This window comes from Hyperolius riggenbachi, chromosome 4, assembly GCF_040937935.1.
Source record: "Hyperolius riggenbachi isolate aHypRig1 chromosome 4, aHypRig1.pri, whole genome shotgun sequence".
Classification (NCBI taxonomy): domain Eukaryota; kingdom Metazoa; phylum Chordata; class Amphibia; order Anura; family Hyperoliidae; genus Hyperolius; species Hyperolius riggenbachi.
In genome coordinates this window covers 4,939,942-4,957,020 of record NC_090649.1, presented here as the reverse complement: position 1 = coordinate 4,957,020, position 17,079 = coordinate 4,939,942, and the positions used below count along the sequence as shown (strand labels likewise).

General features: G+C 45.9%; 1 protein-coding gene across 2 annotated transcripts in view; it reads right to left on the bottom strand.

Moving 5' to 3' along the window:
• Nucleotides 1-2,871: 2,871 nt before the first annotated feature.
• The window catches only part of LOC137570295 (vomeronasal type-2 receptor 26-like), a 297,760-nt gene continuing 283,552 nt past the window's right edge, over nucleotides 2,872-17,079 (bottom strand). For both annotated transcript variants that reach the window (XM_068278928.1, XM_068278929.1), the window contains exon 3: nucleotides 2,872-3,921. In XM_068278928.1, the coding sequence (XP_068135029.1) occupies nucleotides 3,017-3,921 (905 nt within the window). In that variant the 3' untranslated portion in view covers nucleotides 2,872-3,016. The remainder of the gene's footprint in view (nucleotides 3,922-17,079) is intronic.

The following is a 17,079-nucleotide window of genomic DNA, read 5'->3' as shown; positions in this document are numbered from 1 at the left end:
AATCAGGAGGCAGAGAGCAGGGTCGGTAATCAGGCAGGGAATCGGCAGCAGATCAGATAAGCACAGTACAGAATCAGGAGGCAGAGAGCAGGGTCGGTAATCAGGCAGGGAATCGGCAGCAGATCAGATAAGCACAGTACAGAATCAGGAGGCAGAGAGCAGGGTCGGTAATCAGGCAGGGAATCGGCAGCAGATCAGATAAGCACAGCACAGAATCAGGAGGCAGAGATCAGGGTCGGTAATCAGGCAGGGAATCGGCAGCAGATCAGATAAGCACAGCACAGAATCAGGAGGCAGAGATCAGGGTCGGTAATCAGGCAGGGAATCGGCAGCAGATCAGATAAGCACAGTACAGAATCAGGAGGCAGAGATCAGGGTCGGTAATCAGGCAGGGAATCGGCAGCAGATCAGATAAGCACAGTACAGAATCAGGAGGCAGAGATCAGGGTCGGTAATCAGGCAGGGAATCGGCAGCAGATCAGATAAGCACAGTACAGAATCAGAAGGCAGAAATCAGGATCAGTAATCAGGCAGGGAATCGGCAGCAGATCAGATAAGCACAGCACAGAATCAGGAGGCAGAGATCAGGGTCGGTAATCAGGCAGGGAATCGGCAGCAGATCAGATAAGCACAGTACAGAATCAGGAGGCAGAGATCAGGATCAGTAATCAGGCAGGGAATCGGCAGCAGATCAGATAAGCACAGCACAGAATCAGGAGGCAGAGATCAGGGTCAGTAATCAGGCAGGGAATCGGCAGCAGATCAGATAAGCACAGCACAGAATCAGGAGGCAGAGATCAGGGTCGGTAATCAGGCAGGGAATCGGCAGCAGATCAGATAAGCACAGCACAGAATCATTAGGCAGAGATCAGGGTCAGTAATCAGGCAGGGAATCGGCAGCAGATCAGATAAGCACAGCACAGAATCAGGAGGCAGAGATCAGGGTCAGTAATCAGGCAGGGAATCGGCAGCAGATCAGATAAGCACAGTATAGAATCATTAGGCAGAGATCAGGGTCGGTAATCAGGCAGGGAATCGGCAGCAGATCAGATAAGCACAGTACAGAATCAGAAGGCAGAAATCAGGGTCAGTAATCAGGCAGGGAATCGGCAGCAGATCAGATAAGCACAGTACAGAATCAGGAGGCAGAGATCAGGGTCGGTAATCAGGCAGGGAATCGGCAGCAGATCAGATAAGCACAGTACAGAATCAGGAGGCAGAGATCAGGGTTGGTAATCAGGCAGGGAATCGGCAGCAGATCAGATAAGCACAGTACAGAATCAGGAGGCAGAGATCAGGGTCGGTAATCAGGCAGGGAATCGGCAGCAGATCAGATAAGCACAGTACAGAATCAGGAGGCAGAGATCAGGGTCGGTAATCAGGCAGGGAATCGGCAGCAGATCAGATAAGCACAGTACAGAATCAGGAGGCAGAGAGCGGAGTCAGAGGTACAAGCAAAAAGGTCAACACAGAATCTCAATAATAATTACAATAATGAACCTAAGCTATGTGTGAATCCCCGGGGTCCTGCCGGTTCAAACACACCAGGATCTGACTAAGGTCTGACACAGAATATCAATACAATAATGAAAGTTATTATTACAGATATCAAAAGGTATGAGTGTTAACACAAAGTATTCGCATGAACAAAGACCCAGGACTGCAGTCCTAAAGACTAGCAATATGTCGGGCGAGGAGGCAGACTCAGGAAGTGACTTTTACGGATGAACACACCAATCAGAGAGAAGCATGCAAAATGACAAGGCAGCCATCTGCATTCACTTAGTCTGCATCTCATAAGTTCATGCACATCCATGCAAACAGCATAGCGCTTGGATTCAGAATAACAAGCCGTACCATAATGGAATGCGAATGGAATGTGAATGGACAGATCATTCATTGTGAATGTCAGAAAATCTCTGCAAACAGCAGCCAGCATAGTCTGGCTGCAGTAATGTCTGAAGACAAAACAGACCCCACAGAGGAGATCTTTACAAGGGGAAATGTACAATTGACCCCCTTGAATACTCTTTCTCATAATTAGATTCACCCGTGTATGTAGGTCAGGAGTCATTGAGCTTACCAAGCCAATCTGAGTTCCAATAATTCGTTCTAAAGGTTTTGGAATCAATAAAATGACAACAGTGCCCAAATTTATGCACCTGCCTAATTTTATTTAAACAATTATTGCACACATTCTGTAAATCCAATAAACGTCATTTCACTTCTCAGATATCACTGTGTTTGTCTCTCCTATATGATATATTTATATCACTGTGTGTGTCTCCGATATGATATATATATATCACTGTGTGTGTCTCCGATATGATATATTTATATCACTGTGTGTGTCTCCTGTATGATATATTTATATCACTGTGTGTGTCTCCTATATAATATATTTATATCACTGTGTGTGTCTCCTATAGGATATATTTATATCACTGTGTGTGTCTCCTATATGATATATTTATATCACTGTGTGTGTCTCCTATATGATGTATTTACCTGTCTATCATAACAACCAACGATTTATACAGGACAATTACAACCATTAACAAGGTTGCCCAAACTTTCACACCCCACTGTATATATACATATATGTGTGCACACAATTACATAGGTGGCTTAAAGGGAGCGTCCGCGCAGTTATTAAAAAACAAACTGCACTTACCTGGCGTTTCTTCCAGCTCCTGGCAGTCGATCTGTGCCCTCGCCGAAGCTCCTCTCCCTCCCGGCGTCCAGCGGTGAAGAAGCTGACCTCGCCAGGGGAGAGGAGCTTCGGTGAGGGCACAGATCGGCTGCCAGGAGCTGGAAGAAGCCCCAGGTTAGTGCAGTTTGTTTTTTAATTTCTGCGCAGATCTTCCCTTTAAGGCAATGGGAAGTGGTCAGATGGTCTTTAGCTAGTAATATGTCCTTCTCCTCTCCAGTTTTTATTCATTTATTTATTTATTTTTTATAAAGGTTCTTATCTCAACATCTAAGTCTTTTTAATCTGTAAACATGACATATATTGTCAGTTTTTTCTCTCCAGTAAACATGCTTTAGTGTTCAGTTCTGGCCTCCAGTAAATAATGAAACATTTGGGCAGAAATATGCAGCCTAACAGCCCACCACTAGAGGCCAGTATGGCAAATATCTCCACAGCCACCATGTACTTTCCTCTGGTGCTCAGATAAGCTGGGATCATGGCAATCCAGACACTGCAGAACACTAGCATGCTGAATGTTATGTACTTGGCCTCATTAAAGATGTCTGGTAATGTCTTCACCATGAAGGCCAGAAGAAAACTCCCAGCTGCCAGAAGGCCCATGTAGCCAAGGACAGAATAAAATCCCAGAAGAGACCCTTCATTGCACTGAATGATGATCTTTCCCTGAGAAGAGTAGAAATCCATCTCTAGGAAGGGAGGCGAGATTGACAACCAGATGACACAGATTATGACCTGAATGAATGAACAAAAGAGGACCACATAGTTGGCAATATTGGCTCCAATCCATCGGTTCCATAAGCTGCCAGGCTTGGTGGCCTTAAATGCTATGTAGACCATGATGGTTTTGCCCAGGATGCAGGACACTGCAACAGTAAAGAGGATTCCAAAGCAGATTTGGCGTAGCAAGCAGGACACATCAACAGGACGTCCGAGGAACAAGAAAACACAGAGGAAGCTCAGCATGATGGAGAGCAGAAGAATGAAGCTCAGGTTCCTGTTGTTGGCTTTCACAATGGCCGTGTCTCGATGTGAGATAAAAATGCCTAATATCAGCATAGTTATAAGAGAAAAACCACCAGAGGACACAGAAAAGAACACAGCTATAATGTCACCAGTGTACGACAGGAAATCCAGCACTTTGGGGACACACCGATCCTTCTTCTCATTGGGCCATTCATCATACTGGCATGTCTGGCAATTTTCACTGTCTGGAAAAGGAGACATAGAAATGAAGTTCTATACAGATCTATTGCATCAGGCAATAATAACTGCGGAGTGATTTCATGAGTGAGCAATGCTGCATTTTACCAGCATCCATGATTAGTTATTCTTATTACTACAGGATTTATTTAAAGTGCCAACCTATTCTGTGGTGCTGTACAAAGTAAGAAACAAACATGGGCTACATTCAATGTAGACAATGGTGTACACCAATATACACAATACCAAATTGTTACAATCCAGAATTGGTAGTTATAGTGTCAAAAGTAAGGTGTTAAATAAAATGTATAACAAATTCCAAAACACAAAAAGGGGACAGAGCCGTGCCCTTGCAAGCTTACAATCTAAAGGAATAGGGGGGACAAGAGGTGGGGTAGTATACAATGTCTATACATTGAGGCAGTGTGTTTGTAGGTTATGTAGTAGAAGTACCACTTAGTCAGATGTCAAAGAGGAAATGGCCTAAGGTAGAGCATGTGCTTGTTGGTAAAAGTGAGTGTTGAGGGAGCGTTTCAAGATATCAAAGGTTGGATGGTGACAGATGTGTTGTGGAAGATAATTCTGGAGGAGGGGTGAAGAATGTGAGAAGTCTTGATTATATGAATGTGAGGAGGTAATTCTAGAAGAAAACACTAATGCTGGGGATACACAAACGCGGCGTTCGGGTCCCGATTTTCACTGGCGTTCAAGGAGCCCCTGGAAGCTACATGTTGCTTCCAGGGGCGGTTAACCGCGACGGGTAATGTCCCCCTAGGGGAAGAAAAAACGTGACCGCATCCGAACACAATGCGAACGCTGCTGAAAGCCTGAACGCATTACGAACGCAACGCCAACGAACGCGACGCCTCCAAACGTCCGTCTGAACCAGCCCTTACACTGATGGACTCTGTACTTCCTAGGTTTTACCTAAAGCAACAAAAGTTAATACGTTTTTGGGTGTGAGGGGAAACTTTCTTTTTACTTTTATTTTATTTTTTTAATTCCTAGGTGCCATATTTGACACACTAAGCATGACAAGCGTGACATCACCATCACTGCACATTTATTTGTTGTGAGTAAAATCCATGCCAGGAGGAGGTGTGTGACCAGCGTACAGGATTCCCATGAGGGAGGGGCATGCTGTGACAAGCATGAGGGACGTCACCTCCGGACAGGCGTGACTGGCAGGGACAGGGGGACAATGCATGCTTCTAGCAGAGTGCAGCGTTACCATGGCAATGTGTGTGAGCAGCGTACAGGATTCCCATGGGGGGGGGGCATGCTGCGACAAGCATGAGGGACATCACCTCCGGGACAGGCGTGACTGGCAGGGACAGGGGGACATTGCATGCTTCTAGCAGTGTGCAGCGTTGCCATGGCAATGTGTGTGAGCAGTGTACAGGATTCCCATGGGGGAGGGGCATGCTGTGACAAGCATGAGGGACGTCACCTCCGGGACAGCCATGACTGGCAGGGACAGGGAGGGCATTGCATGCTTCTAGCAGTGTGCAGCGTTTCCATGACAATGTGTGTGAGCAGCGTACAGGTTTCCCATGGGGGAGGGGCATGCTGTGACAAGCATGAGGGACTTCACCTCCGGGACAGGCGTGACTGGCAGGGACAGGGGGACATTGCATGCTTCTAGCAGTGTGCAGCGTTGCCATGGCAATGTGTGTGAGCAGCGTACAGGATACCCATGGGGGAGGGGCATGCTGTGACAAGCATGAGGGACGTCACCTCCGGGACAGGCGTGACTGGCAGGGACAGGGGGACATTGCATGCTTCTAGCAGTGTTCAGCGTTTCCATGACAATGTGTGTGAGCAGCATACAGGATTCCCATGGGGGGGTGGCATGCTGTGACAAGCATGAGGGACGTCACCTCCGGGACAGGCGTGACTGGCAGGGACAGGGGGACAATGCATGCTTCTAGCAGTGTGCAGTGTTTCCATGACAATGTGTGTGAGCAGCGTACAGGATTCCCATGGGGGAGGGGCATGCTGTGACAAGCATGAGGGACGTCACCTCCGGGACAGGCGTGACTGGCAGGGACAGGGGACATTGCATGCTTCTAGCAGTGTGCAGCGTTGCCATGGCAATGTGTGAGCAGTGTACAGGATTCCCATGGGGGAGGGGGGTGCTGTGACAAGCATGAGGGACGTCACCTCCGGGACAGGTGTGACTGGCAGGCACAGGGAACATTGCATGCTTCTAGCAGTGTGCAGCGTTTCCATGACAATGTGTGTGAGCAGTGTACAGGATTCCCATGGGGGAGGGGCATGCTGTGACAAGCATGAGGGACGTCACCTCCGGGACAAGCGTGACTGGCAGGGACAGGAGGACATTGCATGCTTCTAGCAGTGTGCAGCGTTTCCATGGGGGAGGGGGGTGCTGTGACAAGCATGAGGGACATCACCTCCGGGACAGGCGTGACTGGCAGGGACAGGAGGACATCGCATGCTTCTAGCAGTGTGCAGCGTTTCCATGACAATGTGTGTGAGCAGTGTACAGGTTTCCCATGGGGGAGGGGCATGCTGTGACAAGCATGAGGGACGTCACCTGCGGGACAGGCGTGACTGGCAGGGACAGGGGGACAATGCATGCTTCTAGCAGTGTGCAGTGTTTCCATGGCAATGTGTGTGAGCAGTGTACAGGTTTCCCATGGGGGAGGGGCATGCTGTGACAAGCATGAGGGACGTCACCTCCGGGACAGGCGTGACTGGCAGGGACAGGTGGACATTGCATGCTTCTAGCAGTGTGCAGCGTTTCCATGGTGTTAAAAATGGGATTTGTAGTTTCAGAACAAAGTCTTTCAGAGACCAGAGTAAATCATTTAAAAAAATGTGGTTGTTTATTTAGCATTATTGATCTTCCATGAATATTCAAAAATAAATCAATAAGGTATAAATCTTAGTTACATTAGAAATAATTACAAGATATAAAATAATGAAATTGCTGAGTAATCTGTAAGTATATTAATAAAAACCTATTGTACTAGCTTGTATGTCTGCATGTAAGTGAATGAGTGTGTGAAGCTGTAAGAAGGGAAGAAAAAGTGACCCCTTCCCGCCTCAGTACCCTGTATAACTAAAATGGGATGGACCCACAGTATAACACGATGCTATCTGTGATTGGTTTGTTCAAATAATGCTATAGTTTCTATTTGCTGACTTCCATACCTAGCTGCTTCAATTTCATCTATCTCAAAGCACATGGTCAAACTGGTTGAAGCCAGTATTCTAACAGCTTCATTGTACTGCTTTGGATTCGTGGCATAATGAGATACAGCTGTTTGACCAGCTTCTGACTGGGTGGATGGTTATCCTATACATACCATTGCTTCTCAAAACAAAGAATTCCTGAGAGCAGGACTATAGTCTATAGAATTTCCACTAAATCCCTGTTCCCCTAATCAAGATAATGTAAGATTTCTTTTCAATCATGTTTATCAATATCACATATATAATTGATCCATAGCTTTGATATCTCAATCGCGTCACATCCAATATAGATAATTATCCTTCTCACCACAGCAGGGCCCTAGCTATGCAGAGAGTTCAAATCATCACATATTTAGATTACTCGATTAAAATATTAAAACTACTTATTACATTTCCCCCTTTATAGAACTTAAATCATATATTAAAATTACTTTCACTTCTATAAATACATTTAGTATATTTTAATCATTATCAAAAATTTAATCAAAATATAACAATCATATTCTGTTATCTTTCATTAATAATTACCTTCAAATTTTGCTACCTCTAAATTTTTAGACAAATTAATAACTTTTATTTAAACTAATTGCATTTATATGCTCTTCATACATCCCTTGTGAATGAACTCTAAGAGGGAAAAAGAAACTCTTAACCTCTGCCTTGCTGGACTTAACTTTAACAGCAACTTCTTTTGTACTTTCATATGTAATTGAATCAGTGTGTGTTAACCCTTTCACATCTTGTTGTATAGGAAATTTTACCTTTGACAAGAATGGTAGATTCTTCATAAAATTAAACTAATACCCTTAAACTAAACATGCAAGCATGATGACAAATCTAAACTTTGAATTTCATTACGTTTTCTTCCATTTTAAAATGATCATAAAACCCTTTTTGATAAAACAATCATAATAATGTACATAATTAACTGGATTACCTAATAATGTTACATAATAATCAAATGTATTGCCTTCCAACTACTAATTAGTGTTGGGCGAACAGTGTTCGCCACTGTTCGGGTTCTGCAGAACATCACCCTGTTCGGGTGATGTTCGAGTTCGGCCGAACACCTGACGGTGCTCGGCCAAACCGTTCGGCCGAACACCTGACGGTGCTCGGCCAAACCGTTCGGCCATATGGCCGAACTAAGAGCGCATGGCCGAACGTTCCCCGAACGTTCGGCTAGCGCTGTGATTGGCCGAACGGGTCACGTGGTTCGGACCCGAACGCGCTCTGATTGGCCGAACTGTCACGTGGTTCGGGTAAATAAATACCCGAACCACGTCATATCTCCGCCATTTGTCTGTGGGTTTAGCTTTGGGTAGGCAGGCAGGGTAGTTCGCGCTCCAGCCACGCTAGCCAGGGTCCCCCCCAGTCATTGTGTGTCGCTGCTGGGAATAGTAGTACACCGCTCGCTCAGCATTCTGTTTACTGCCACTCTGTGTACCTCGCTCAGCCACACTATATAGCATTCTGTTTACTGCCACTCTGTGTCTGCTGGGAATAGTAGTACACCGCTTGCACAGCCACACTATATAGCATTCTGTTTACTGCCACTCTGTGTACCTCGCTCAGCCACACTATATAGCATTCTGTTTACTGCCACTCTGTGTCTGCTGGGAATAGTGGTACACCGCTCGCTCAGCCACACTATATAGCATTCTGTTCACTGTTCTGTGTCTGCTTGGAATAGTGGTACACCGCTCGTTCAGCCACACTATATAGCATTCTGTGTACTGTTCTGTGTCTGCTGGGAACAGTAGTACACCGCTCGTTCAGCCACACTATATAGCATTCTGTGTACTGTTCTGTGTCTGCTGGGAACAGTAGTACACCGCTCGCTCAGCCACACTATATAGCATTCTGTTCACTGTTCTGTGTCTGCTGGGAATAGTGGTACACCGCTCGCTCAGCCACACTATATAGCATTCTGTTCACTGTTCTGTGTCTGCTGGGAATAGTGGTACACCGCTCGCTCAGCCACACTATATAGCATTCTGTTTACTGTTCTGTGTCTGCTGGGAATAGTGGTACACCGCTCGCTCATCCACACTATATAGCATTCTGTTCACTGTTCTGTGTCTGCTGGGAATAGTGGTACACCGCTCGCTCAGCCACACTATATAGCATTCTGTTCACTGTTCTGTGTCTGCTGGGAATAGTGGTACACCGCTCGCTCAGCCACACTATATAGCATTCTGTTTACTGCCACTCTGTGTACCTCGCTCAGCCACACTATATAGCATTCTGTTTACTGCCACTCTGTGTCTGCTGGGAATAGTGGTACACCGCTCGCTCAGCCACACTATATAGCATTCTGTTCACTGTTCTGTGTCTGCTTGGAATAGTGGTACACCGCTCGCTCAGCCACACTATATAGCATTCTGTTTACTGTTCTGTGTCTGCTGGGAATAGTGGTACACCGCTCGCTCAGCCACACTATATAGCATTCTGTTCACTGTTCTGTGTCTGCTGGGAATAGTGGTACACCGCTCGCTCAGCCACACTATATAGCATTCTGTTTACTGTTCTGTGTCTGCTGGGAACAGTAGTACACCGCTCGCTCAGCCAGAGTATATAGCATTGTGTTTACTGCCACTCTGTGTACACCGCTCAGCCAGACTATATACCATTGTTTACTGACACTCTGTGTACACCACTCAGCCACACTATATACCATTGTTTACTGACACTCTGTGTACACCGCTCAGCCAGACTATATACCATTGTTTACTGCCACTCTGATTCTGCTGGGAACAGTAGTACACCGCTCGCTCAGCCAGACTATATACCATTGTTTACTGACACTCTGTGTACACCGCTCAGCCAGACTATATACCATTGTTTACTGACACTATATAGCAGACTATATAGCATTGTGTGTACACCGCTCAGCCAGACTATATACCATTGTTTACTGACACTCTGTGTACACCGCTCAGCCAGACTATATACCATTGTTTACTGCCACTCTGATTCTGCTGGGAACAGTAGTACACCGCTCGCTCAGCCAGACTATATACCATTGTTTACTGACACTCTATGTACACCGCTCAGCCAGACTATATACCATTGTTTACTGCCACTCTGATTCTGCTGGGAACAGTAGTACACCGCTCGCTCAGCCAGACTATATACCATTGTTTACTGACACTCTATGTACACCGCTCAGCCAGACTATATACCATTGTTTACTGCCACTCTGATTCTGCTGGGAACAGTAGTACACCGCTCGCTCAGCCAGACTATATAGCATTGTGTTTACTGCCACTCTGTGTACACCGCTCAGCCACACTATATAGCATTGCGTACTCTGCCAGTCAGTGTGTATATTGCTGGGATCAGTAATACTCCACTCACCGTCAACCACTATATGAGCTCAACATGAGTTCCCCAGAGACCTCCGCTGTGAGCAGCACTCCCAACAACAGCAACAGCCAACGCCCCACGCAAGCTATAACATCCACCCCAGCAGCCAGTGGTCAGCAGCAGCCCTCCCCGGAGGAGAACGTTGTGTCCATCAGTCCGTCGCCAGAGCGATTAATGAGGGCTGCCATTGAGGAGATGATGGGGCCTGATGTGGAGGAGGAGGTCTGGCTCAGGCCAGCATCCCAAGTTAATGTTGAGGACGATGAGGGGTCTGTGTCTGGGGATGTTGGGGTGGCAGAGGTGGTGGGTGGGTCAGACTCAGGAGAAGAGTTGTATGATGAGGATGATGATCGGGACCATCTGTATGTGCCTCAGAGTCCGACCCCGGAAAACATGTTGTATCGTGTGTTTAGGTACTAAAATCTGCGTTCCCTCCCAGTAGTGTTGGGCGAACAGTGTTTGCCACTGTTCGGGTTCTGCAGAACATCACCCTGTTCGGGGTGACTATATAGCAGACTATATAGCATTGTGTTTAATGCCACTCTGTGTACACGGCTCAGCCACACTATATAGCATTGTGTTTACTTCCACTCTGTGTCTGCTGGGAACAGTAGTACACCGCTCACCCGCCACTGTATAGCATTGTGCTCTGTGTCACTGCTGACAATAGTGGTACACCGCTCACCCACCACTGTATAGCATTTCTGTACTGCCACTGTACTGCTGCCAGTCAGCGTGTACTTTAAGGATAAGTGAAATGAGGAAGAAATCCGGTGAAAGAGGGAGGGGCAAGGGAAGAGGTGTTTCCCCTGACGGTTCACGTACAGGCCACAGGGGAGCACCCAAGAAAACCCACTCAATACTGCCCATGTTGTCCAGGACAACAACCCTCACAGATCCAAAAGAACAGGACCAGATAATTACTTGGATGACCTCTCAAGCGTCCAGCAGTGGGTTAAGCAGCACCAGCACATCACGCACGAGGTCCGAGTCCTCAGCCAGTTAAAGTCTGGGCTTTCTTTGAAGACTGCACTGAGGATGTTACCATGGCGATTTGCAAGGTGTGCAAGACCCGCCTGAGCAGGGGGAAAAGTATTAACAACCTCTCCACCACCAGCATGAGCCGCCACATTCTATCCAAACATCCCACTCTGTGGGCAAACGCGGCAGGACAGGGTACCACCAGCAACACTGCCTCCCTTGGGTTCACCAGACTCACCACCAGACCCGCCTCAGCAGCAGCAGTAGCCCAGCCATTGCGTGGTTCACAACATTCACAAACATCAGACGATGCTGACACTGTCACTTTCCGGACTAGTGCTCTTGAGGTCTCCCAGTGTTCATCAAACACAACAACCAACAGCCCTTCGGTGTGCAGCGCTACGGTTGAGTTGTCTGTTTCTGAGATGTTTGAGCACAAGAGGAAATTGCCAGCAAATGACCCCCGGGCCGTGGCAGTAACAGCCAGCCAGCATAGCCAAGCTTCTGGCCTGCGAAATGCTGCCATATCGAGTGGTGGAGACAAACAGCTTCAAGGGCATGATGTCAGTGGCCATCCCACGTTACGTGGTTCCCAGCCGCTACCACTTTGCGCGCTCTGCAGTGCCTGAGTTGCATGAGCACGTGGTCAGCTAAATAACCCGAAGCTTGAAGAATGCCGTTGCCTGCAAGGTTCACCTCACCACTGACACCTGGACGAGTGCGTTCGGCCAGGGTCGATACATCTCCCTTACCGCGCACTGGGTGAACCTTGTGGAGCCTGGCAGCGATTCCTCACCTGCTACGGCGCGGGTGTTGCCCACGCCGCAAACAGCTGGATAACAACAGCAGCACCTACCTCTCTGACTCCTTCTCCTCCAACGCATCTCAAAGCTGTACCTCATCCGGAAATGCTAACCCAGCACCAGCAGCAGTAGGATCGTGGAAGCAGTGCAGCACAGCTGTTGGCATGCGTCAGCAAGCGTTGCTGAAGCTGATCTGCCTTGGGGATAAGCAGCACACAGGGGAGGAAATTTGGAGGGGAATAAAGGAACAGACGGATTTGTGGCTGGCACCGCTGGACCTGAAACCGGGCATGAAGCTAGACACCTGGCACGAACTGGCAATGTACGCAATAGAGGTGCTGGCTTGCCCGGCAGCCAGCGTTATGTCGGAACGCTGTTTCAGTGCTGCCGGAGGCATCATCACAGATCGGCGTATCCGCCTCTCCACAGAAAATGCAGACCGTCTGACTCAAATTAAAATGAATCAATCCTGGATTGGAAACGACTACGCAACACTCCTGGACCCCAACCAAGTAACATGACCGATGAACATCTGGGATGGTTTAGCGTTTCCGGTCCCTGTTTATTGAACCTCTCATCTGTATTACATTTATGACTGCATGGCGGCAAAAAGCATTGCTGCTATATCCGCACGCTTTTTGTCCTCATGCAAGGCCTGGGTTGTTGTGTCTCACAAAGCGTGGCCTTCTCCTCCTGCGCCTCCTCCTGTTCCATCACGTGTGCTGCTGCTGCTGCTGGGTTACCGTTGCCGCGTGGTCCCTGTTTATTGAACCTCTTATCTTTATTACATTTATGACTACATGGCGGTACAAAGCATGCTATCCGCACGCTTTTTGTCCTCATGCAAGGCCTGGGTTGTTGTGTCTCACAAAGCGTGGCCTTCTCCTCCTGCGCCTCCTCCTGTTCCATCACGTGTGCTGCTGCTGCTGCTGCTGGGTTACCGTTGCCGCGTGGTCCCTGTTTATTGAACCTCTTATCTTTATTACATTTATGACTACATGGCGGTACAAAGCATGCTATCCGCACGCTTTTTGTCCTCATGCAAGGCCTGGGTTGTTGTGTCTCACAAAGCGTGGCCTTCTCCTCCTGCGCCTCCTCCTGTTCCATCACGTGTGCTGCTGCTGCTGCTGCTGCTGCTGGGTTACCGTTGCCGCGTGGTCCCTGTTTATTGAACCTCTTATCTTTATTACATTTATGACTACATGGCGGTACAAAGCATGCTATCCGCACGCTTTTTGTCCTCATGCAAGGCCTGGGTTGTTGTGTCTCACAAAGCGTGGCCTTCTCCTCCTGCGCCTCCTCCTGTTCCATCACGTGTGCTGCTGCTGCTGCTGCTGCTGCTGGGTTACCGTTGCCGCGTGGTCCCTGTTTATTGAACCTCTTATCTTTATTACATTTATGACTACATGGCGGTACAAAGCATGCTATCCGCACGCTTTTTGTCCTCATGCAAGGCCTGGGTTGTTGTGTCTCACAAAGCGTGGCCTTCTCCTCCTGCGCCTCCTCCTGTTCCATCACGTGTGCTGCTGCTGCTGCTGGGTTACCGTTGCCGCGTGGTCACTGTTTATTGAACCTCTTATCTTTATTACATTTATGACTACATGGCGGTACAAAGCATGCTATCCACACGCTTTTTGTCCTCATGCAAGGCCTGGGTTGTTGTGTCTCACAAAGCGTGGCCTTCTCCTCCTGCGCCTCCTCCTGTTCCATCACGTGTGCTGCTGCTGCTGCTGCTGCTGGGTTAGCGTTGCCGCGTGGTCCCTGTTTATTGAACCTCTTATCTTTATTACATTTATGACTACATGGCGGTACAAAGCATGCTATCCGCACGCTTTTTGTCCTCATGCAAGGCCTGGGTTGTTGTGTCTCACAAAGCGTGGCCTTCTCCTCCTGCGCCTCCTCCTGTTCCATCACGTGTGCTGCTGCTGGGTTAGCGTTGCCGCGTGGTCCCTGTTTATTGAACCACTTATCTTTATTACATTTATGACTGCATGGTGGTACAAAGCATGCTATCCGCACGCTTCTTGTCCTCATGCAAGGCCTGGGTTGTTGTGTCTCAAAGCGTGGCCTTCTCCTCCTGCGCCACCCTCCTCCTGTTCCATCACGTGTGCTGCTGCTGGGTTAGCATTACCGGTCCCTTTTCCTGGAACCTCTTATATGTATTACATTTATGACTGCATGCCGACAAAAAGCATGTTACCTGTGCAAAGAAAACAGACATTTCCCGCATTTAAAAGACAGTTTTCCCTTTGAAACTTTAAAATCGATTTTCTCAAAAACTATAAGCTCTTTTTGCTAAATTTTTTTTTCCTCTTGTACCCACTCCCAAGGTGCACATACCCTGTAAATTTGGGGTATGTAGCATATAAGGAGGCTTTACAAAGCACAAAAGTTCGGGTCCCCATTGACTTCCATTATGTTCGGAGTTCGGGTCGAACACCCGAACATCGCGGCCATGTTCGGCCTGTTCGGCCCGAACCCGAACATCTAGATGTTCGCCCAACACTACTACTAATATCATTAAAATATTCTTCATTCATCTTGGTGGAATTCATATCACTTATTTATCCATCCCAAATCAATATGAATTAATGTATACCTGTATTCTTCAATTATGTCATACCTCCTTAAAAAGTTTGTATTACTGTTTGGAAATATCTATAAAATATATAGTTTGAAGTTTCAAACATATCCTAATCAAATATGGTTTCCATTATTAATCAAAATTAAAAACATTAAATCATAAAAATGTATCATTTAAGGACATGATACTGATGCTATGTATATAATAAGACCTTAACATCATCTGATTTACATATTATTATACTATCTAACTAGCCTAGCCTTTTGCTTCCTGACAAGCCTTATTATCTTTAAATCAGATTTCAAAGTTTCTTAATACAACCCGTTAATTATAATTAATGATTTTTGCACCATCTAAAAATTCTTTTCTAATATTTTGATCAAACTCTCAAAATAACTTCATACAAGATAGATTATGGAAACCCCTTTCTATCAAAAATATCAATTTCCAAACATTAATCAAAAATTTACCTTATTTTTTTTTAAAAAATGAATGGATCTATAAGCTATTGGATAAAAAAAACTTTCCTTAAAAACCTTTTTTGTTCTTATCAATATTTTTTTCCTAAACTTGTTCATTACTTTATGAAAACATCACATAAAATGTAACAAACAATTAAACTCAAGACACCAAAATAAAAATGTAAATGTCTTTTTCATGTGTGTCAAATTATGTGTGTAAAGAGGTTAGATTTTCAGTTCAGTTCATGAAAAAAGGAAGGAGGAAAAAAAACTCTTCAATGTCTTTAGGCTGTAAACTTCCTTTCATTCCTTTATCAATGGAAGCATGGAATCTCCTCTCAATAGGCTCATTAGCATGGGAAAGCCTTGTAATCTTCGCCATCTCTGCATATGACCTTTTTCGTCAATCAATTTTTAGAGATACTTCTATAAACAAAAATATGGTATCAATATCTCAAGGAAATAACTTTAAACTTTTGTTCCACCTTTGAACAAACAACTTCATATGACATTGTCTAAATTGCAATCCTTTGATGAGGACACAAACCATGAACTTTAATAAATCTCGTTTATCTAATAAACATAAGTTTCATAACCTTAGACAAACCTAAAATAAAGCTCAATTAAACCTACAATGTCATCTTCCTACACAACTTATTGTGAGGACAACAAAGTTATATTCTCTTATGTAAATGTGTAATAGCATGTTAATATGTGTGTGTGCGTTTACATAACATGCTAATCTCACGTGGATATGTCATTATTAGTCTACCTGCCGTGTGTGTGTGCAAGTTGCAAGTAAGCTAAATGATACCTTTAAATTTCTTACACAATAATATCTCAAAAATTATCAATACCTTATTTATAAAAACTTCTGACGTATCTTTACTCATGCAGTTTGAGTGACAGCAAATGGCTTCAGATTACAGGACTCCAGCTGTTCTTAATTAACCCTACTCTCGCTTAACATAGATGCCACTGTTTCTTATACAAACAGACGAAAGCATCTCCTAAACAGCTTCTGCTAAAACATTTCTATGTCACTAAAAACTTAACTTGAAACCTTTCTTTAATTTTTATTTAAAATGACCTCATCTTACTAAAATACATTGCAACTGATGTAACCAATTGCTAGTATCCAAAATAAACTCAAGGAAACATGAAATCCACTTTCCTATAAATAACTGATACTCGAATTACTTTCAAATCCAATATCCCAATCAATATTGTACCTCAATTTTCATCAATTTACAGAAAGGAAGGAAATCACCACCATCTCTGATTTTCTTCACATACTTCTCAGGAAACAAAATTTAATAATTAAGGAGATAGAATACATGTGTACATCAAATCATAAAAGGGGAAATAAAAAACATTATCACATAAGCACATATAGAATAAACAAACAATACATTTTATCAGAGTTTTGCTTTAACCACTTCTATACCAAGACATTTTGTGCTGATCGGTGCTGCGTGGGCTCTCCAGCCCGCAGCACCGATCAGCTAGCAGCCAGGCCGATCAGACTTCCCCCCTTTTTTCCCCACTAGGGGGATGTCCTGCTGGGGGGGTCTGATCGCCGCCGGCTGCTTGCGCTTGCGGGGGGGGGCTCTTCAAAGCCCCCCTCCACAGCGCTTTCTGGCCTCCTTCCCCTTCCCTCCCTCCCCCTGTGAGCGGCGCAGGACGGATTTCCGTCCTGCGCCTGATGGGATAGGCTTTAGCCTATCAGATGCCGGCGATCCCCGGCCA